This window comes from Petaurus breviceps, unplaced genomic scaffold, assembly GCF_028583685.1.
Source record: "Petaurus breviceps papuanus isolate PSGF00001 unplaced genomic scaffold, PetGlider_PUasm1.0 38, whole genome shotgun sequence".
Classification (NCBI taxonomy): domain Eukaryota; kingdom Metazoa; phylum Chordata; class Mammalia; order Diprotodontia; family Petauridae; genus Petaurus; species Petaurus breviceps.
This window is the reverse complement of record NW_027186304.1, coordinates 34,523,572-34,547,608: the sequence shown is the minus strand read 5'-3', so window position 1 is coordinate 34,547,608 and position 24,037 is coordinate 34,523,572. Positions and strand designations below refer to the sequence as shown.

At 37.8% G+C, this 24,037-nt stretch overlaps 1 protein-coding gene across 1 annotated transcript in view; it reads right to left on the bottom strand.

Moving 5' to 3' along the window:
• The window catches only part of COLEC12 (collectin subfamily member 12), a 237,482-nt gene that overhangs the window by 17,772 nt on the left and 195,673 nt on the right, over nucleotides 1–24,037 (bottom strand). Inside the window, exons 4-5 of the mRNA XM_069099739.1 lie at nucleotides 10,589–10,687; nucleotides 8,796–9,842 (exon numbers count right to left, since the gene is read on the bottom strand). Of these exons, the coding sequence (XP_068955840.1) occupies nucleotides 8,796–9,842; nucleotides 10,589–10,687 (1,146 nt within the window). The remainder of the gene's footprint in view (nucleotides 1–8,795; nucleotides 9,843–10,588; nucleotides 10,688–24,037) is intronic.

Genomic DNA, 24,037 nt, shown 5'->3' with positions numbered 1-24,037 from the left:
TTCCTCCCTCCCTCCCTCCCTCCCTCCCTCCTTCCTTCCTTCCTTCTGAAATCAGTGATCAGGTTCTCACTTTTCTCAGGCTCTCCACATCACGACCTCCCATAGGGTTTTGTAGTCCTTTGAAAGGCAGCTGAGAATGAACTCAGGATTCTTTCGCTGAGTATTTAGTGCTTCCTTACTTTACGTAGACCTTTCATCCCTTCACCGTCACATGTTCCTTGGCTCTCCCTTTTCTAGCTGGCCCCACGTCCCTTCTCAGCTGATTCTCTCTTTTGGGTCAAAGCTGCCCAGCTTAGAGTTGCTTGTCAGCCTGTTGAATACTCACAGAAAGAGAGGAAGGATCTTGCTGAAAAGCTCACAGTCCACACTCCACCTCTCTTCTATCTCTTCCATTTGTGCTACTGCAGCAGGGACACAAGCTAATTCAAAGACGTGGACCTAGAATCCAGCACAGTCTTCTCCCCTGCTCTCCCCTTCCCTGCCCTTGACTCTGAGCAGCAACCGCACTGGCATAACCAGGATGGCTGTTAGATCGGCTTTATGAGGAAAGATAGCTGTTTAAGGGGTCCACAATCTTTTAAAATCACATTCACCAGTTCACCAGAAAATGAGCAGCAGTGACTGACTTTGCCTAACCCCATGAGCAGGAAGGGGGCAGGGCTCAAAATGGAGTATCTTTTGACTGGGACCCATCCTTAGGTTAGAGATAATGGGCAAGACTCTAAATCTGAAATACACTCCCCTACTTCGGCATCTTTTCTTCTGTGTTGGATGTAATGACCCCAGCTCTGTCCTGGATTCTCTACAAACTTTCTTTTGGTGATCTTGTCAACTCTATGGGTTCAACAGTCATCTCTACCCAGATGATTCTCACTATGCAGGTGGATCATGTATTTCGTCTTTAGGAGGCACTATGTTTCTAGTCTCCTCAGGAACTGTTTTTTTTAAAATTGAGATTCTACTTGAAAAGGGGGGCGTCAGTTATGGCTTTCTAGTGATTTCCCTCAGAGCTGGGAATGGTTCTTGATACGCTTGAATCACAATCTTAAGGGTAACATCAAAAGCAGATTCCCATAGCACCAAATTTGAGCAGGAAACACATTCATTCTTATATGATACAGATTTATAGAACTAGTAAAGGATGGAGAATGTAAGGAAAAAGAAGGGGGGAAATTTGCTCTGGACAAATGACTAAAATCATCCCTGTGCAATGTTTTGGATTCATTAGGGAAAGATTAGGTTTCTGTACCTCGTCAGTTGGTCTGACCCTTGATTTGAGGTTCATTTCTACTTTAACCAAAGAGATTTGGTCAGGTGGGAGTTAAATAGCTCAAAGATATTTTATAAAGGCACAGAGGGGAATATTTACAACCATCTCTGTCTCTCTTAATAAAATGTGCTTTAATATGTATGACTATACATGAACTTTTGGCCAAGAATGTCGTTTTTGAGTTCTTTGTCCATAGTGTCAGGTTGCTGCCAGAATCCAAATCACTGCTTTAAGAACTGACCCTGAATGCCTTCAGACACTGTTTAAAGTATTATTTCATGATATGCATACTGTAGGGCACATTGTGAACTCTTTTCATTGGGGCCTGACTAGGAATTTGCCTGTTTGCCATGGATTCGTTTGATCATTGAGAAAAACATCTAAAATCATTTTGAAAGTTAGCATTGGCTCCTCATAAAAAGTAACTGACTGATGCCAAGGGTCATAGTCTGTCCCCATGGAATACTTAAGTTGGCATCACTTATTAGCATCTGGAATGACATCAAGCATTGACTAATTATGTCTTCCTCCATTTCTTTTTTTAGGCTGCTGTTAAGGCTAAAATAAAATCCATCTTCAGAAAAGCGGCTTTAGCCAAAACAATGGAAACTATATATGTATCTGAGCATATGCAAGTAACAGCTTTAACCCTCAGATGAAAAATGTTAAACTATGTATGTAGAGGTAAATGTGATAGCTCAGGCAGCATTTCAGGTTAACTTCTGATTCTCTGTTAAACTGGTTGAAATTGTTATTAAATCTCAAGGCCAAAGGGGTGGTTCCCTGGCTGAGTATTCTGAAGGGCTAGGATGCCCATTCCCCTGTTAAAGTCATCACAATAACAGTCAGAAATGCGTAAGCATGAACAATAACCAAACTCTGAAGTTTTGCATTCCTGCCCCCCTCCTCCTTTCCCTAGATTTGAGAACTCCTGAAGTCTTGAAATTCCAAGATCTTAGAAATTCTATTCAAGGAGAAAAGGATGTTCTAAGTCACTTTGCCAGCCCTGTTTTGGCATTCAAATGGCAAAAGTCAAGAAGAACAAGAAGATTTCAAAATCTGTGTTTGAACAGAGACACTGTTGGTTATTTTGAAATCTGAACTCCACAGCACAGTGGGCTGGTAGAGTGCTGGAAGGGGAAACCTAAGCATCTGGGTTTGAATTTGGGCACTGTCATTTATGGCTTAGGTGACTTTGGGCAAGTCGTTCATTTATTTATGAATTTATTCATTCATTGATCCATTTTGTTGGGGGGGAGGGAGAGGGAGACTGGAAAGGGGGAGAAGGAGAGGGAAAGAGGAGAAAGAAGGAGAGGGAGATGGAAAGAAAGAGATGGAGAAGGAGAGGGGAAGGGAGAGGGAGATGAAAAAGGGAGAGGAAGGGAGAAAGGGAGAGAGGAGGAGAAAGAGAAAGAAATAGAGGGAAAGAGATGGAGAGGGATGAAGAGGGAGGGAGAGTGATGTCATGGAGTAGTATAGAAGTATTAAACTCATGGCCTGAAGGCTGCTTACAGCCAACTAACTCCCCAGTGCTACTGACCAGATTAAAATGTAATTGGGAAACATTTGACAAAATAAATAAAAATACAATGTAATATAAATAATATTCATTTGTGGTTTTCTAAGTCTACAGGGATTTCTTTTTATTTGAGTTTGACACCCCTAGTGTAGTGGCTAGACAGATGGCCTTAAAACCAAGGAGATCTAGGTTCAAGTCTCAGTTGGGCCACATATTACCTGTGTCATTCTGAACAATTCACTCAACCTCTGAATGCTTGGGTAACTCTCTCATTCCAAAATTGCAGAGAAGGTGTCAACTTGCATATAGAAAGAATTGAATTCTCCCTGTAGAGGAGTTTCCCCAGCCCACCAATGAAATTCCAGGTCCAGTCACTATCCCTATTTTATTTTATTCTTTTGGAGACATGGGAAGAGCAGCAGTCACTCGTGGACCTGATTCTACTACTAACCGGCATGGGAGCTTTGAGCTGCTTTCTTTCTGACCTGAGCAGCAACCACACTGGCATAACCAGGATGGCTGTTAGCACAGGTTTTTAGATCTGCTTTACGAGGAAAGATAGCTGTTTAAGGGGTTAACAATCTATTTTTAAATCACATTCACTAGTTCAGGGGAAAAGTCAGCACCCTGAACTTCAGAGAAAATGCAAACAGAGAAAATACAAGCAGAGAAATAAAGACCAACAGACAGGACTCTGACTGCTTGAATCAACTGTACATTTTATACACATCCCTAGATTGAGAGAACCTTTACATATGAGCAGTCAGGGAGCTCTGAACATATGGTCACTCAGAATCTCTGCCAGGGAATCACAAGATGCTTCTCATAAGTGAGCCCCCAAAGCAAAATACCAACTCAGAGTATATATATACTTCTCAGAGCCAGAAGATATCACAACCCTCATGACTCAGTGCCTAATTAGAAATTAGCAAAAGGTGTGAAAGCCTTCCTACAAGCAAACCTCCCCTAAGTAAGCTTCCCTTAATGGGCTCCAAGTGAGACCTATAATGGGAGGGGAAGATGTTACATTCCATTAATATTATAGTTGGTTCACACCCTCCTTGGGCAGTCTGATGGCCCCTTGCTCTGGGGGCTCACCATATTGGTACCAGAGTTAATGTGGACACTTGATCGACTTTAGCTCTGCAGTAGGTAATTCCCAAGTGCAAGGGACCCCATGAGCTTCAGCAGGGTTCATAGGCATATCCCCCCATGACTCCTATTGTATTTTAAAAGGTAGTGGGAAGAGCCCTGGAAATAAGGTTTCAAATCTTGGCTTTGATCCTTTGATACATTTATGAACAAAGTGCTTAATCTCTTGGAATGTTAAGTACCTAGGAAATGATACCATTTATACAACCCATTTCACAGGGTTGTTGGAAGAAAAGAGCTCTTAAAAACCTTGATAGAACTGTGAGCTATTTACATTTATGGCTTTGGAAAATATAAAAAAAAAAGTGATGCAGTGGACAAAGTGCCAAGCCTGAGGTCAGGAAGACCTGGGTTCAGATCTGGCCTCAGATGCTTACTAGCTGCGTGACCCTGGGTAAGTCACTTACATCTGTTTGTCTCAGTTTCCCACTGTAAAATGAACTGGAGAAGAAAATGGCAGTAGCTTTGCCAAGAAAACCCCAAATGGGGTCTTTAAAGAGTCAGACACAAATGAAAAATAACTTAACAACAACAACAGGGTGTAGATTTAGTATTCTATCAGCGATACTTGACTAGGGAAGCTTCCTTGCCTACTCCTTACCCCCACTGCTAGTCTGTACACAATGGTTTGGAATGAACAGGAAGCCTCTTCTTAATTACTTGAAGCCACAACAGTCCTGTAGGTGATTGCTTACTTAGAACAGACTCTCTCAGAGAAATGCTGTGGAGTCTGGGGAGGGGGTAGCACTCAGATGGTTTTACCCGTATGTTCTTGAACACGAAGAGGAAAAGTGGGTTCAATTATTAGTGAATTTGCTATTAAAAAGCAAGCAACACAAGGCCTGGAATTTCTGTCCTCTGTCTGGTGTAAATAGGAAAATCCTTAAATTATCTATAGTGAAAATAAAATATTTTCCTAGAAAGATTCATTTGTTCATAAATGAACTTCTTCCTAGTGTAAAGACTCAGCACAGTGTTTAATCACAATTTCAGATAAAATTTAGCTTCAGCAAAGGCAGCTTCTTTTGGCTCATTTCTTGAGGAAGTCAAGAATTTTGCACAGCTGTACTTGTGTCCACGGCAAACTTTTAAGGGAACAAATGCAAAGTGCAAGGCAGGATTACAGTGGACAAGGAGGCCCTGCCAGGAAAGCATTAGTGTATTTTGAGCTTTGTGGAGGAAAGGCACTATATAAAGCCAACATAATCCAATAATGCCTGGTTCTTTTTTATCCTCCACCACTTCATCATTGTCTTAGATGAGATTTCTATCTACAAAACAAAGAAATACAATAACAGAGTAGGATATTCTGAAGAAATAGATTTATAGAAGTAAATTTCTCTTGATTGGTTCATGTGGCCCAAGTGTTATGTGGTCTCTAGAAGAATCAATTTCCATAGGCAAACATTTTCTTCAGAACAGCTAAGTTTCCTACTGTATTTCTTTGTTTTATAGATGGAACTCAGGATTAGATCAAGCAGCAATAACACAATGTTTACTGGCAAGAGATCAATTAGGAAATATAAATAGTAGCAATAATAGTGACAGATTTGATATAATTGGAAATGGGAACTGTCTAGATGAAAAATGTCCTCAATATTGATTGAAAAAACAAATAGCCTAAACTTGGAAGCATTTTGGAACATATAGTAACCAATCTAATCTAATCTATTAGTACTATAACCGAGCAGATATCAAGCAGTCCACAAAATAGCAGATATCTCTGAGGTGATCTAGTTTAACCAAATTTTACAGAGTGGGAAACTGAGGGTCAGAGAAACAAAGCTGACTTTCTGGAGGTCATGCAAGGAATAAGTCACAGAGCCAGGTCTTTTATTCTAAAGCCAGTACTATTTACATTATTTCATGTTGCCTCAGCCCCAAAGAATGACTGAAATCAAGCCTGCCATGTTGATGCACTGACATTTAAATGGGGCAAAGTATTTGGGGAAAAACTAGCTTGTTCCTTCAGCTACTCTGAAGTCAGGTACCATACTTCTTCTAGTTGCTTAAAACTGTAAATGAGGGGCTCAAATGCTAAAAGGAGGTAATGGCAAAAAAAAATTCCCCAGAAACACATGATGGAATGAGATGTTTGTAAATTAGTGTGTTGTGTGTGGCTAATGAAATGAGCTAAAGGGCTTAACACAAAGGGGTTAAAAATAACGTCTTAGTATCACTGAGACTTGGAGGGAAGGAATTCATGCTGAAGTATTGTTGTCTTGGGTACCATATTTTAGGAAGGACATTGACAAGTTACAATGTTTCAATAGGACAGTAATCAAGATCAATCAATCAATCAATCAACCAGCACAAACTTATTAAGATTCTAAGGGCTCAGCACCAGCAATGTGAAACGAAGATTGGTTGAAGGAAATTGTGAATGTTAAGCCTATAGAAGAGAAGGCCTAGAGGAGACATGATGATGATCTTCAAGAGTTGGAGGGGTCTGTCACGTTCTGGTTGGTCCCAGAGGGCAGAGGTAGGAAGAAGAAAGGGTGCAAGTTGTTGAATGGCAGATTTTAACTCAGTGTAAGGAAAAACTTCAATAATCAGAGATGTGTAAAAGTATGAAGAGCTGCAGTGGATTTGACATTGTTGGACGGTAGAACCAAGATCTAAAGGGATTCTGACAGGTGGGAATGGTGGGCTCCAGGTACCAAAATATGACTTGATAAGGATGAATGTAAAGCAGCTCTACAAATACAGAAAACTGGAAAGCCGTTCATGTGAGAAAGACCTAGGGTCTTTTATGGATGGGAAGCTCAATGATTCATCAGTGTGATAGAGGAGCTTTAACATGATTTAAAAAAAATAGTGTCTCGAGCAAGAGAGTAGAGATGACTTTTCTATTCTCTGTTCTGGTCAGGCCATGAGTGGTATGGTATGTCCAGTTTTGGGCACCTCATTTTAGAAGAGATGCTGAAAAATTAAAATGACTCCAGAGAAAGGTAAACCATTTCATGGGAGGAATGGTTTAGCCTGGAGAAGAGAAGTCTTGCAGTGGCGGTGGAGAAGGATCTGATTTTTAATTTTGAAAATTCAATTTAAATTTAAATTAAAAAATGAGATCATTGTAAAGTGCTTATTAGCACAGTGCCTGGCCCATGGTACACACTTAATGTGTTTGCTTCTTCTCCTCCTTCATGTGGAAGAGGGATTCAACTTTTTCCATTTGACCCTGAAGAAAAGAACAAGGGGAAATATATAATACTTACATGGAATTTTCTAACAAGTAGAGCTGTTCCAAAATGAAATGGACCAACTTAGGAAACCATGTGTTTCTCATTACTCGAGGTCTTTAAGTAAAGCTTTGATGGTCACTTTGATGGTCATAAGGGTGTTGGAGATAGAATATGTTTTGTGAGTGGGAGTTGCACTAGATCACCTCTTCTGTCCTTTATAATTCTGCAATTCTATGATTCTGTGGTTAAGGGCACAACACTTGACCCTGTTATGCTCCCCACTGTGGGCCTAGAAGAAGAGAAAAGGTGGCATCTGACCCCATAACTACTCATTTTTTTCTCTCTGCTTAGCTAGCAACTCACATTGCCCAAGAGCTTTTGGGAAAATATATAGTATAACGGATGGGACTAACATATTAGTATTCCAAGACAAAATCAGAAAAATATTATCTTTTGATGTTACAAATAAGTTGTCAGTCTTCTCATCATCTGCTTTATTCCATGTTTAGGTTAAGAAAGAAAGGAAGAGATAAATCATGCATTTAATAATTTACTATAGGAAGCAGAGAGATTCTATGAATTCACAACAACTTTTTACATTTCAGGTATAGCCTTAATGTCATCTGATAGTCATTATAGGCATAAAACAGAACTTGTTAGATGAAGCACCCTTAATACGTAAGTATTATGAATAACAAAATGTAAAAGAGTAATGCCTGAGGACTTTTCTTGACCTAAATACTCCTAATATTTAGAGAATTGGGGTACAAAGATCACCCTAAATTCTTGAAGGCTATGCCAAAAAAAGATATAAGTTTTGGAAAGTTCTTGTTGGAAAGTTTTTAAGAATACACCCTGTGTGATAGAACAAATGTTGTCTGCATTGGTTGAGGAAACACTCACAATGAAAAAATAGTGGCCCTTGAAAAATAAAAGTCAGATATGAATAACATTGAATCCTCAGATTTTCACATATGTGAAAATCCCAGTGAGTTCTATGTGTTTGAATCTTCATTTTTCAAACTTATGCTACATTACTACATATTTTCTAATACAAAATTATCTGATCTTCTTCCTTGTAAATAAACTGCTTTTCAGAATCCTTATAAAAATTAACTTTGCTAGAGCTATCTAGCACTGTTTCTCAGGCTGGGGTGCCCAGATCTGTGGAGGAAGCCCCTCAGTCCTACAAAACTTCTTGTGACCCCCATATTTAACCTCATCTTACAATGCTTATGAGAGTTTGATGACAGACTAGGATGAAGTTTTTCAGGCCATTAGGTTGCAAAGTTGAGCCTTGCTATAATGCAATATGCTTTTGTGTGGAATATGGTATAAATGGGTCAGTTTTGGATTCTGTCCCAGGGTTCTAATCACCAAAAGGACCTCATTATAATGCAGTCTCACTTACAATATCGTCCTGTAGCCTGTGGTTTGAGGACTGTACTTAATTTAATGAGGCAGGAACTGGATAAATGGTATCCTTGTGACTTGGAAGGATTAATGAAACCCATAAAGGGGCTTGACTTATAACTGTAAAATAGCTAAGGCATTGGGGAAATTGGGCTAATGTCTTCTAACTTTCAGTGCCCAGTACCACCACAGGCTGTGACGCTTTGCACCAAGAGCAGAATAAAAAATGTAAGCTAAAGCTGTGGTTTCCATTTACCTTGCAGTATTGTAAAATTCTTGATGAGCTGGCCATGCTTGGAGTCTACCAGCTTCATTTCTTCCATGATCACAGACAAGTTGGCTACTTCAATATCTAACCTCGATCTCATGACGTCCTGTTGCATCCTGAGAGTTGTAGAATCCAAACGAATGTTGGCCAGTGTATTGTTCAAGGCAGTTAGGTCATCTGTGTGTCTGGTTAAGGTGTCTGTACAAGTTGTCCTCACCTCATTCAGGTTGCTGGTCAGCGTCCGCAAGTGGTGGGCCGTATAGCTGATATTGCTAATAATGTTAACTATATCTGTTTCAAAAAGTTGAAAGCGTTCCTCTAGCTGGTTAAATTTGGTGGTGGTCCTATTCTCTGACTCCTTGTGGTAGTCTTGGAGGTCTTTCAGATTCTGTTCATTGGCTTGTGAGACGGTAGTGATATTGTCCAGTTGACCATTGAAAGAGTTAAGTTGGCTATTCATGTCCTCCAGAGTATCATTGTTAGCTTTGGCTAAGGCTGAGTTGTTGGCAGCCAGCATTTGCAAGTTCTGTACTTTCTCCTTAAGCCAATCGGTGTCTTTCCTTGCTTGAAGGAAAACTTGTTGCAGATTTTGGAAATCATTCTTGATTCGCTGGATAGCTTGGCTCGTGTCGTCCACAGATCTCTGCAGACTGCTGATTAGGTTCCTTTGCTGCACTTGTGTTAGATTCAGGTTGTTAAGGTTCATGATGACCACGTTGTGTGAATGCATTTGGCTCTGCAGGTTTCCCTGGAGAACGCTTGTGTCTTGCTGCAGGTTGTTGACATAACCATTGTAAGCCTGGAGGGTTTTGTTGACAGTGGTGATCAGGAAAGAGTTATTCTCCAATGTTTCTTTCATTTGACTCTGCCTGTCATCCAGGATATTCCCACTCTCCTGTAATTTTTCTAGCGCATCCTTATTTCTGCTGGTTTTCTCTGTAATATCACGAAGTTGTTGTCTAAGGTCCAGTATGTCCGATCTGAAGGAGGAAAGTTCTGTGTTGGTGCTCACAGCTTTCTGCCCGGTTTGGTCTCCTGGAACAGAAAATATTATTAATGAGACACAAGGTCATTGAAGGAAGTTAAAATCAGTCATGGCTGATTTTTAGGGTCTGATTTTTAATTGACATGTGCTGGTGTGTATGAACTTTTGGAGGAATGATCTGGGAATGCACAGATTTAGATTTACATGCATGAAAAGCATGTGCTCCCAAACTGGGTAGCTTGAACTCTCAACAACCTGATTTATATGGATATATCTCAAGAATGCCCAATATTAGGACTGCCAAACAATTATGGTTGAATGACTCTGTGCCCTCAAAATTTTCCCTGCTCTAGGCCACAGGGTAGGATATCATGGGGGGAAATAACTTATTGCTCCTTAATCATCAGAAATATTTTTTTTCTCTGGGTAAGAAATGGAGGAATAGAATTTGCAGTCCGTTTTTTAGATAGGAAACTAATTTATGCAACTGTTATTTATAAATGAAGCATATTAAAGTAAAGAGCATTTAATGAAGGGCATTTATAGCACTCTAAGATTGGGACAGGTTTTAAGATTTTATTTGGCCTACTAAAGATTTTATTGGACCTATTCCCAAAACAATCCTTAGCTTTAAATTTTTTCTGAACTGCATTCAGTGGAAAGACTCTACCAATAATGCAAAATCTAAACATTCTTCTGGCTACCTATGAGTGTACAAGAATTCTGCTAGAAAAAGCTTTACTTATTTATGCAAATTAGAATTAGAGAAATAAATTTTGTTCCATTTGCAGATTACCTAATTTCTTCAGATCACTTTCCACTTCTGTGAGTTTCTCGTTGTATCTTAAATGTGATGTCTCCATGCCACCTGTGACGTTGTCCATTTTCTCCACAACTAACATTTGAAAAATAATTCATCAGTAAGAAGCATCCTTATTGATGTTTGGTTTTTTTTTAGTTAGAAGATGGGTTGCTGTTTCATTATAGCAACACATTAGAATATTTACAACCTAGTGAATCAATAGATAATGTATACAGAATAGAGCAAAGACTAAAGTAATCAGGGTCATATAAAGAAAAACGAATGATAAATCCTTAGCTTTGATTGTCTTAAAACCCCTGAGTTAGATGAATAAGCGGGTATTTGACATTTATATAGCACTTTACATTTCCAAAGTGCCTTCACAGTGTTGTCTCATTTATTTTTTACAACAATTCTATGAAGTAGCTGTGACAAGCATTATTAGTCTCATCTTTCAGATGACAAAAATGTTGCTCTGAGGCATTAAGTGATGTGCCCAAAGTGGCAAACCAACTAATGGATGGCAGATCTGAGACTTAAACCCAGGTCTGCTGACTCTCAGTGTACTTTCCATTTTGCCACTTGAGAATATTATATTCTTTTCTGCTCTGGGACATTTTACTATGTCTTGGATGTTTTGCATTTGGCTTGGATCTGACTTCATTTTAATATGCCATGGGAATTCCCACCAAATATCGTATTCTATCTGGCACTTATAATTTATTTATTTCCCTAGCATCTAGGCACCAAACATATGGCTCATTTATGAAACAGTCTTCATCCATAATTCTATCTTAGGATCCTTCCTAACATATCAGGCGGCTGGGACATGCTTTTTGAATAGGATAGATCATTGAATGTCAGAAAAGTTAACCCACTAAAGGTCACACAAGACTTTGTTGCAACAGAAATGAAAAAGCAGCAGTATTTAATTCTCTGTCCTATGGTTTCGGTCAGTCAGTCAGTCAACAAGCACTTATTAAATGCTTACTATGTACCAGATGCTGTGTTAACGATTCAGAATACAGACAAAAACATGGCCCTTGTGCTCAAGGAGATCAAATTCTAGGGGTGACATCCAGAGAAAGAACTGCAGAGTCTGAATGCAGACTGGAGCAAACTGCTTGCTCTCCCTTTTTTGTTTTGTTCTGTTTCTTCTTTCTCTTTGTTTATTCAATTGGTTATAATTATTTTTTACAACTTAACTAATGTTTAATGTGAAGGTATTTGTAGAACCTATGTTGGATTGCAAGCTGCCATGGCAGGGGAGGGAGGAGGAGAGAAAGGGGTAGAAAATTCAGAACTCAAGGGACTGGAACTGAATGTTGTAAACTAAAAGTAAAAAAATAAATTTAATGTGAAAAAAAAATTCTAGGGATGGTGGGGGAAAACAACGTGCAAATAACTACATGCAAGATTCAAGGACCCAGAAGGACAGAAAAGGCTAGTTGGTCAAAGTCACCTAGTCTGCCCTTGACTCTACAACATATCCCTCTGCTAATGACAAATAAGCCAGGACAAGTTGTTGAAATCTTATATAACTCATATATAACTTACATAACAAACAGAGCTAGTAGTCAGAGAGAGAAAGCTATCTTCTACAATAGAATTATGAACAAAAACAGTGGTAGTATTTGGAGCTGGGGCCTATATGTTTCTCCTCTCTTCAAGGTTGGGAATGGATCAGCATTTGGGAACTAAGTCTTATAGTTTGTTCCTTACAGGAGGGAAAGGTTGCCTTTTGTTTACTCCTGGAGGGGAAAAAACAGTGAGGTTAGAGAATTGAACTCAGTCTTCCTTCAAATTCCTGAGTTTGGAATATGTCTAAAGATGGGTTAAAATTTTCTAAGTCTGGAAAGATGTTGGTACATAACATGTATGGTACTTGTTTAAATATATTTGTGATTTTATTCCTTTTCCTGATTCTATAAATATGTAATGGGGGTGTGTGTGCTGTATTGAGGAGCTGATACAATCCCCCATGGGGAAGAGCCTGGGGAGCCTACTTCCAGAAAGGCATGATGACATATAATGGAAGTGACCTGTTCCCCAATTTGGAACATTTGTTCCTTTAGTTGGTTGGGATCTGCTAATTGTGTGTTGATTGGCTGCAAAGCCAAAGTTGGGGTACATTCAGAAGGCAGCATGGCACAGTCAGCATGGGCCACTTTCTTGACTTTTAATTTTTCCTCACTGGTGTGTTCAAGTAAAGAGGCAAAAACTACTGAAAGTCCTTGTGGAAAGAGAGACCTCGGTCTTTTTTCTCCCCCATGAAGCTGCTCCAGTGTGGCCTTTGAGTGAGAGCATGGAAATGCTGTAGCTTTGTCTGTGTTGTCCTCTGTTTCTTGTTTTTAGGTGAAGGAGATTGGTGACAGCTGTGACTTTACTATCTTTGAAAGATCAGAAGACAAACCACCAGGGAATCCAAGAGAGGAATCCATTAAAGTTTTCGTGGCCAGTGAGGTCCTGAGGGAAGGAGCTGAGTGATCCAGCCTTGTTCACTAGTGGGATTGCGTCCAGCAGTACCCAAGACTAAGACTTTTAATTATTAGTTAATAATATCTTTTTTATTATTAGCTATTTTTTTATTTTTAGTTTTCATCATTCACTTCCATAAGTTTTAAATTTTCTCCCTCTCCCTCGCCAAGATAGCATGCAATCTAATATAGGCTTTACACATACATTCCTATTAAACCCATTTTCACATTAGTCATGTTGCATAGAAGAATTATAATGAATGGGAGAAACCAGGAGAAAGAAAACAAAACAAAAAATAGCCAGCTTTGCTCTGCATTCTGACTCCATAGTTCTTTCTCTGGATATGGATGGCATTTTCCATCATGATTGCTTTGGAATTGTTTTAGGTCCTTGAATTGCTGAGAAGGGCTAAGTCTATCAAAATCAGTCATTATACGCTGTGGCTATTACAGTGTACAGTGTTCTCCTGGTTCTGCTCACTTCATTCAGCATCAGTTCATATAAGTCTTCCCAGGATTTTCTGAAGTCTGCCTGTTCATCATTTCTTGTTTTGCTATATCTTTTCAGTAATTGTCCTTCTGTGAAACCTAATTGGTATTAATTAGTTAAGTGGCATTGGAGAGCTAATTACTATCAGGTGTGTGTGTGTGTGTGTGTGTCAAACAGTGGAATGGGGGAAGATTCTCTCAGATAGTATTAGAGAAAGAAACTCAAAACTATCCAAAAATACCCTTAGAATCCTTTCTCATTCTAGAATATGGAGTCTAGAGCTATCACTATAAATAGGTAAGTAAAAATGGCATATACAGAGTTAAAAATGCTTACTTTTGGGGGGGATTGTCTAGACTAGTCAATGAAACTATGTTATAGTTGTATGAACAGAAATCAGGAAAATATAGTAGAACAAAAGAGGAGGTGGGATTTTGCGGTGGGATTAATATTTTGAGCTATTCTGATTGGTTAAATTCTTTTACTAATGACGTCCCTTAGCCTGCATGTGACCACTCACTCTCCAGTCTTTGGCCATTTTTACCAGTCTCACTAATAGCAATCACAGCTCTACCAAAGACCAGGCCCTGGGAGTTTTAACTCTTTCATCTTTGGAATGTCTGCCCTAGCCCATCCCATTCTCCTAATTAATGACTTCTCATCACTATTTCAGAAAAGTCTCAGCCACATTTCTCTACATTCCCCACTCTGGTGATTTCTTCCATAGCCCTGCCAATAGCACTTTAAGAATTCAAAGTGTTTAACACATTATCTCAATCTTCCTATTAGAATGAGTTTCTTGACATCAGGGACTGTCTTGCCTTTTTTAAAATCCTTAATGCTTTATAGTAAGTGTTTAATAAGTGCTTTTAAAAATCCATCCATTTGAGCCTCACAGCAACCCTGTGAGATACATGTCATAGACACTATTCTTCTCATTTTTGAAATGAAGAAACTGAAGTTCAGTGAGATTAAATGACTTACCCTGAGTCACACAACTAGAAAGTATCTGATAGCAGTATTTGATACTACTAGGTCTTTCTGACTCAAAATCCAACACTTTACCACTATGAAAAAATTTTCCTGATAAATTTTGTATCAGCATTTTATAGAGATCACCAGATTGCTGGCAGCTGAATACCAATGTTGTCTCTATGTTGGTTTCGATAGATTTTTTTTTTTAAAGAATATTTTTTCAGCATTAACTTTTTATTTTAGGCAGCTAGGTGGAGCAGAGGATAGAGTGTTGGACTTGGAGTGAGGAAGATCAGAGTTAAAATCTGTCTCAGGCACTTACTATCTGTGTGACCTTGGGCTAGTTTCTTGATCTTTCTTATCCTCAGTTTTCTCATCTGTAAAATGGGAATTATAATAGCAACTAATTTACAAAGCTGTAAGAATCAGATGAGATAACATGTAAAATGCTTTGTAAACCTTAACTATGTAACTGCTAGTAATTATTATTCATCTTATTTTAAGCAAGTGAACATAGTATATATCATTTTTAATTTTTTCATGTTCTAATAATTAAAAGGTGAAAGGGAAGCAAAATGAAAGATATATCTACATAACCAATTGCCCCACCACAAGCCTTTCCCTTGAGAAGCTCCTCTGGTTTCTGTGTCTGGAAGGAGAAAGGTATTGTGTGACTTGAAAGGTCATGTTGTTAGAATTAGCTCCTCAGGTGACAATGGCAAAAATGCCTGTATGTTGATCCTCAGATCATAGAAAGGCTCAGGAGAATTAAAGCCTATTGATAAACTTTAGATAATACTATATATTGATCATCTAGTAATAATAGCTCTAGGTAAAATAATTTTCACTGTTAGTTTACTTGTTTTGGTCACATGCACTTTTCTTAGTCCCCAGGAACAAAATGTTACAACTGCCTCACTAAAGCAAAAAAAAAATTTATTACACTGTGGGCAGGAATAGGGGAAAAAAGTTAAAAGTGTTTACGAATTTAGATTCAGGCTTGAATCTCAAGTCAAAACATGTGCCTCAGCCTGTGCTAAAACCACAAGAAGGACCTTAAGACTCGCCCTCCTTTGCTGGCAGTAAGAGTCTCCTCTAAATATGCTGATGGTCACTCATTTTTCTCCCTCTTTATTTTTCTTCTATTTTGGTTTAAAGAGTCATAGATTTGTAAAAAAAAAAAAAGAAGAAAAAAGAAAAGAAAGGGATGCCTTGAGTTTACATAGTTTCACAAAAAAAAAAAACCAAATAGATGTTTTAATGAGAGTATTAATTTTAACTTGAGTTTTACTATTTGCTATTTGCTCTGTATACAAGTGTTAATGAGCTAGCTCCATGCAGCCCCGTGTGTATCTGTGTATGTTTGTGTTTAAAAATAGAGCTTTAGTGTAGAGCTCCAGACTTCAGGCTTGAGAAGATGGCAGCTTGCCTACTGCATACAAATAGCAGACTGGTTGTGATCCAGAACTAACACTTGCTGTAATATCCCACAGCATTTTCCTCGGTCCTTATTATTAACTTTTCAACACAAAACATATGTTTTCTTGACTCTAGAGACCACAAGTCTATCAACCTATGGCCCTTGTTAGATAACTCTTGAAGAAGGAAAACCATCATTGATAGAAAAATGACATCAGGAGCCTGTTGTGTAAGAGCTCCTTTTTGTGGGGCCATTTGTTTCTTGATGGAGCATTTCTCTTCTGCATTATTGGTGTTTCAATGAGTGTGTAAGAGTTGGAAAATATTTGTAATTTGGCCCTTCCTTCAGCTAGATGTCCTTTTCCTAGTACCCAGATGTTTCCCCTTCCCATAGCCTGGATCCAAATGTCCATTTTATCTTTATGTTTGTAAAAATACTTGATGATTATGCTTTTACTCATGCCCTCCTCTTCATCTTCCACATCATACCCATCCTTCAAGTCCTAGTTCAAGTCTTTTCTCAACTCCAAAGCCTTCTGCAACTATTCTACCTTACACTGATCTCTCCTTTTTCTGAACCTTTGTAACACTTTTTATTTGTATCATACAACATGGCACTTTTAGAGTCATAGGAGCATCAAAGTAGATCTGGAAGAGACGTAAGTTTAGTCTAAATCTTTTGCTTTACAAATGAAGAATTGAGACTCAGTGAGGTTAAGTTGCTGACTCAAAGGCACACAAATGTCAGGTAATTGAGGTAGGATTTGAACTCAGATTTTCCTCTCTCTCAGTCTATTCTACCATTATGAAAAAAGTTTATTTCTAAATTTTGTTTCAATATATTCTTCAAATCCCTAAAATATTACTGTTGAATACTCCTAATGTATGATTTTTGAAATACTTATGTAAAACAACATGAATGAGTGCTTAAGATTTATACTCTAGGAGTTTTCTATTAGTAAAAAGAAGGGACAGGTGAATTACTTTACAAATTAGTACCAATATTGACCAATTTTTTAAAAATCTGAATTTTGTTTAAAATTGTATTTATTTACAAAGTTTTGACATGTTTTTTAAAATGAGTTCTATATTTCATCAATGACTTTTCCTGTTTTTAATACATAATCATGTGGTTTTCTTTATGTTGCTTCTAATATTAAATATAATAAGAGGTAATATGATGTGGTTGATAGAAAACTGGTCTCAAAATCAGGAGGACCTGGGTTCAAGTCTCACCTCTGACACCTAATGGCTATGTGATCTTAGATAAATCACTTAAGTGTCCCAGTCAGTGTGTCAGTGTTCTACACAGTACTCTAAGACTCTTAAATTGCAGAGCAGGTGCTGATTTCATGGGCAGATAGAGGGTTTTTTTTTAATTTTGGAGGGGAGAAGGCAAGGCATTTTCATAGCTAGTTAAGTGTGTCAGGTGTCTGAGGCCAGATTTGAACTCAGGTCCTCCTGACTCCAGGGCCAGTGTTCTATTCACTGCACCACCTCTCTGCCTAGACAGAGGTTTTTCAATAGAAGTTCCTAACATTAATAACATCATAGATCTGTTAAAATATTTATTACACCAGTGACTTTCCTAATGTTGAGCCATACTTAACTCCTTTGTATAAATCTAACTTGGTCACAGTAAATTAAAGAAAATACATAGGTATAATCTCTTTGTCAGAATTTAAAAATATTTTTGCTTCAATATTAATTTATCATAGTAATCTAATTTCCTTTTTCTGCTTTATCCTTTCCTGGTTCGGGAATTAGTACCAAATTCATCTCACAGAAACAGTTTGATAGAATGTTTACTCACAGAGATTACTTGATTTTTATATTTATGATAGAATTTATTATTTTATACCTGGATTTTCTTGTGTAGTTTATTTACTTTTTTGAGGGGTTATTTAGATAATTTATTTGATATTTTTAGCATTTGATTTCAGTTATTTATATAGTTCCTTTAGACTGTCAGTTTTGTTGTCATATAGTTAGTCAGATTAGTTTCTGGTAATTTTCCTTGTTTTCTTTACAATTGTTGTGAATTTGTCCTTTATATTCTTGATTTTATTAATTTGGTTTTACTGTCTCTAAAAAGTTTTTAGTTTTCTTGATCAGTTTAGTTTTAAAAGTATTAATCTCACCTTTTAGTTTTCAAAATCTCCTCTTAAAGCTTGTTTGGTCATTATTAATTCATTGTTAAAGACACCATTAAATTCTCAATTTTCAGAATGAAAGTTTCTGACATAATTGAAGAATGACTTTTCCTATGAAGGAGCATCTTTAGGTTTTATAGGAGAATTAATTTTGCAGTGCAGGTCAATTTCTCTTGATTTTCTCTATATTTTATTACATCTTGTTTTTGTTTGATAATCTTGAGTTATTCAAACTAGTTTGCTCCTAACATGAATTGCTTTCAAGCCTCTATACCTGGATGTTAGAACTCTAGAACTTGATAATTATATCACTGGATGGGTCAAATGTAGGGTTACCCTCTCTCAATATCCTATTGATTGTCATTCCATTCTCTCCTTTCCAATATAGGCAATTTTATTTGATATTGTTTCCTATAATCCTTGGACTCTTTGTTTCTTTGTATTTTTCTAGAAGGCCAACAATTCTCAGATTTTCTGATTTCATTGTGCTTTCTAGCTCTATTATTTTAGTAGGTAGAAACTTAACCTCTTCTTCCAGTTTTATAATTTTATTTTATTCATTTATTTTTTGGAGGCAATTTGGATTAAGTGACTTTCCCAAGGTCACACAGAGAGTAAATTTCTGAGGCTGGATTTGAATTCAGGTCTTCCTGACTCTAGGGCTGCTGCTCTATCCACTGCACCACCTAGCTATTTCCAATTTTACAATTAAAAAAATTGCTGTATTGTTTGTTCTTTAATCTCATCACTTTTCATTCTACCTGAGCCAATTTTGTTCCTCACGAGTTTATTGCTTCATCTACCATGTTTCTATTTCTATCAATTAAAAGGTCAATAAATGTAACTTATCATCATCTTAAACCTTAGGCAAAACTATTTCCAGTGTTATAGAGGCAGATCTTCATTTTCACACACCCTGACTCTAAATCATTCTGGACATTCTTTCAGTATATTGGTTCTTTCTTCTAGAAGTATAATTGTTGGCTGGGAATTTTTGTTGGTTGTCTCTCATGCCTGGGATGCTCTCCTTCCTCCTCTCCAGCTACTGATCTCCTGGCTTCTTTGAAGTACCAACTAAAATTCCACTTTCTACAGAAGTCTTCTCCAGCCCCTCATAATGATTCCCTCTCTGTTAATTAATTCTTATTTACTCTGTATATAGCTTAGCTTAATATATATATATATATATATATATATATATATGTGTGTGTGTGTGTGTGTTTTCATATTGTTACCCCAATAGATTGTAATATCCTTGTGGGCAGAAACTATCTTTTGCCTCTTTTTTTAGAACTTGAACACTTGACACAGTGCCTGGTACATAGTAGGTGCTTAATAAATGTCTAATTATTAATCGAATAATTGTTATAGTGTTGTCCTTTCCTTCTGGAGGTTTGGTATGCTTTTTTTTTCAGGGCAATTTGGGGTTGATTTGCCGAAGGTCACACAGCTAGTTTTTTGTGTTAAGTGTCTGAGGCTGGATTTGAACTCAGGTCCTCCTGACTCCAGGGCTGGTGCTCTATTCACTGTGCCACCTAGCCACCCTGCCATGATTTTACTAATATTGATGTACTATATTAGGTTGGGCATGTTTCTGCTTACCTATTTCTTTGTTTTTTCTTTTCCTTGACAGGTTTGTTTTCTGTGAATTTTTTCAACTTTCTTTTCTTTTTTGTTGTTTTTTTTTTTTTTTAGTTCTATTTGTTGCATTCGCCATTATTTTGAGGTGGTGCATAGAAACTGGGCTTAGTCATTACTATTCACACCATCATCTTGCTGAAAGTATTTAGTATTTATTAGGTATAAGGTTGTTTCTCTAATAAAATGGTAAACACTGGGAGGACTCTGTCAGTTCTTTAATATTTTGAGAGATTATTGACATAGTCCCTTCACTGATGCAGATTGCAATCTCACTATGTTCTATGAATTGCTATGGTTAATAATTTCATCATCTAGCGGTCAAATTTATGGTAATGGACCTTAGGTAGCTTGGTCCTTGTATGAAACACACACATTATTTTACCAGAACCATAAAAGGAGCCTTTTTATTTGGTTAGAACTAGGTGAGACTGTGCTTTCCTGGTACAGTTTTTGAGAATGCAAAGCTTTCTCTATACCATAACGATGCATTGGAGTAAGACTTGAATGGCAATTCCATTTCTATATTTTTCTTTAATCATCAACACTTACTACATACCTATTATACTGAGGACACTCCCTTAGGGACTCAAAACATGAAGAGGGGGACAGAATGGTATAATAGAAGAATTCTGGGGAAATCAATAATTATAGTTTTATTCCAGTTTTTGCCACATAACCCGTGTTGCCTTAGGCAACTCACATTATGCCACAGACTATAATAAAGATCTGTTTCTTTCTCTATAAAAAAATTGGGCAAGATGATCTTTAGGTTTTCTTCCAGCTCTAAAATTTAAATTAAAAGCATTTCTTAATCACCTCCTATTGGGCTTTAGGGAGATCAAAGTTGAGAAAAGATATAATCCCTGTCTTCATGTAGTTCACGGTCAATAAGGGAATATTATATATACATATAAATATACATACACACAATACACATACACATATACATACACTCACACACATATATATGTACATATACACATACACACAAATGATTTTAATACAAAATAACACAGAAATACCTTAGAGAGATACAAACCAAAATACTGCTTGAGGTATAAGCAGGAAAAAATTATCATTAACTAACTGGGAGAATAAGAGAAAACTTCATGGAAGAAATAACATTTCAGTTGTGTTTTAAAGGATAAGAAGGAATTCAAGAGATGGAGAGAAAGAGGAAGAAGGAGTGTATTCTAGCCAGAGGGAGCAATGGCAACACCAGAAAGGAAAAGACAGGGTATGTTTGGGGAACAGAGTAGTCTAGGACACAAAGTACCTCTTTGGGTATTGTTAAATATAACTCTAGAAAGTTTGGATGGTGTCAAATTGTGAAGGGCCTTTGCAGTGCAAAAGGGGAGAGAGCTGTTCCTGAAAAGAGACACTGCCACACAGGCATAGTAGTACTATGGGATAAACAGATGCCAACAGGGAACAGCATAGGATATATAGCCACCAGTGCCCCACGATTTCACAGGCAAAATGGGGCTAGTGTCTAGGAAGGGTGGGTGCGGCAGGATGTTCATGCCACCCAGTCAAGCGTCAGTGACAGACATTCAGGGATGAACAAAGAGCTGATGTCATACTAATAGATGATTACCCAGCAGTGGGTTTTGGTGGGTGACTGAAATGAGGATATGCTCTGAATTGTTTAATAATGTATTGGCGGGGGCGGCCAGGTCGTGCAGTGAGTAAGAGCGTCCCGGCGTTGGGAGACCCGAGATCGGTTCCAGCCTCAGATACTTGGCACCCACACAAAATAACTGGCCATATAACCTTGAGCAAGTTACTTAACCCCAGTTGCTTTAAAAAAATAATGTATTGGCATTATTGGCATGAGGCAGGGAGCCAGGAAACTTAATTCTAACTGTGCCATAGGATGAAATCTGGTGCGCGCATATGTGTGTGTAGATGCCTGGTATCTGGATCGGATAAGCCTTAGCATACAAACATCCTTCCTAGAGGATGGGGCTGAATCAAATAGGTTTCACTGACTCACACTTTCTATCTCCCTTTCTATCCCATTTCCAAGCCCACCTTCCCCCTCCCCACCACCCCCCCCCAATCTCGCAACTCCTGTGAGGATATCAGTGAGCTGGTTATCTGTTTATCAGGTATTCAGCTGTGGAAGTTATTTGCCACTATAGGGAACCTATATCTTTGTCCACTGTGGGGAGGTGCAGCCAACTGCCTCTGGGGCACATTTATGTTCCTCTTCTCCCCCATCCTATCTCATGGGCTCCCAGGGAGGGGGAGGTCTTGCCTTGTGAGCCAAGGAACACTTAGTGAGTTATAGTATGGTGTGATTTCTTTTGATCTGTGATTTTACAGCATGGCATAGAGTTAAGTTTCTTGGTTCTCTGCCTCTCATTCTTAATTCCTTATTAGTTAATTTAGAGTATACTCTCATTTCTGCAGTCCAATCTACCCTACTAGTGATGGGGCAGCCTTCTATGAGGGCTATGCCAAGTCTGTCTAAAAGCTAGATACAAGTTTGAATTTATACTATGTATCTAGGGCTTAAATTGGAGAGAACATCTGCCTACATCTTGGAGATACCAGCCCTATGTCTAAGTACATTAAGTAGACCCTTTTGGCATCTTCTTCCAGATCTCTTGACATTGAATGAATACCAGTGGAGCCCACAGTTTATGGCTATTTTACTTAGTAGGCAACAAATTGACATCTGATGTCTGAGCAGAGAAGTAACATGGCCAGAGTTACAAACTTAGTCCAGAGCTATTAAGTAACATTTAGTTTGTAACTCTCTAATGCACTTATCATCTAATATTATGTATTATGACTACCATCCTCAAGCAATCAGTCAACAGGCATGTAGTAAGCATTTATTATGTGGCAACAAGATTATAAGTTCCAAGATGTTAATGACCATTTCTTATAAGCACTTTGCATGTCAGTCACTTAAGGACCAACCCAGTGCTCTTGTAATAATAAGTAATTGATACATCTATATCTATTTCTATCATCTCTATCTCTATATCTCACCATACTATCATTATGTGTGTGTATGTACACATACATATACACAAAGCAGAGGGAGGAAAAAATAGGGTAGAATTATCTCTTAAGAGGTCCAGACAGAGGGTATTGTGTGGCAGCTAGGTGGCGTAGCTGACAGAGTGCTGAACCTGAGTTCATATCTAACCTCAGATACTTTCTAGCTGTGGACCTTGGACAAGTCACTCAACCTCTATCTGTCTCAGTTTTCTCAGTGTAAAATAGAGATCATGATACTACCTACCTTGAATTATTGTTGTGAGGATAGAAGATAATATTTGTAAAGTTCTTAGCACAGTGCCTGGCTTATTACTTTCCTTCCCAAATATGTATCTACATTGGATCTTCCTAAAAAATCTTATTCACTGTGAGTAAAATTCAACCAGAATCATCTCTTTAAATGCCAATATTCTTCTAGTGATTTTGTATGACTGCAAAATATGAAAAACCATGATCTCAAAAGAATTAAAATCATAAATCAAAGGGTAAAGGAAAGATGATGGTGGATATAAATGGAATGCATTATGTTACCAATGATGACTTAAACTCAGTAAGTGTGATAAGAGACCTTATCAAGAATTTGTTTGATCAAAAAAGAGATGATGAGGTAAATTGGTACTCCAAGATAAAGAACAAAAAGAAGGCACCCAATGCATTGGATAAGTCATCCATGGAGTATTTACGGGAAAATATGAATGGCAACGTGCATTGGTGGTAGGATTACACTCACGGAGATCACAGATTTTTCAAAGTACTAAAGCAAAAATATTGGACTCTATCCAATAAGGTTGAATTATGGAAATAAAAAAAAGCCCAACTTATTATTAAGACTGTTTCGTGGCCTGGAGCCGAACAACAGCTGTATCATAATCCTCTAGTTTATGTATATAAGTAAAGATCTTTGGTCCAATTCTTATTTAATGGCCATTTCCATTTTGGCAAAGTTGAAGTCTTTATGTGATTGTTGAATCATTATCAATGATGTCTGAATGATTGTGGAGAACGAGGAAGGTACTACATGATTAGAGATGGGCAAAATGATCTGATTTTCCAATAAAAGAAGAAAATGGAGCCTGACTATAGGTCAGTCAGATTGATTTCAATTTCTGCCTAAATCTTGGAATGTATTATTAAAGGGATGGTTAGTGAACATCTAGAAAAAGAATTGAAGGTCACAAAGAGCAACATGACTTCCTCAAGAATAGATCATGCCAGACTCTCCTCTCTCTCTCTCTCTCTCTCTCTCTCTCTCTCTCTCTCTCTCTCTCTCTCT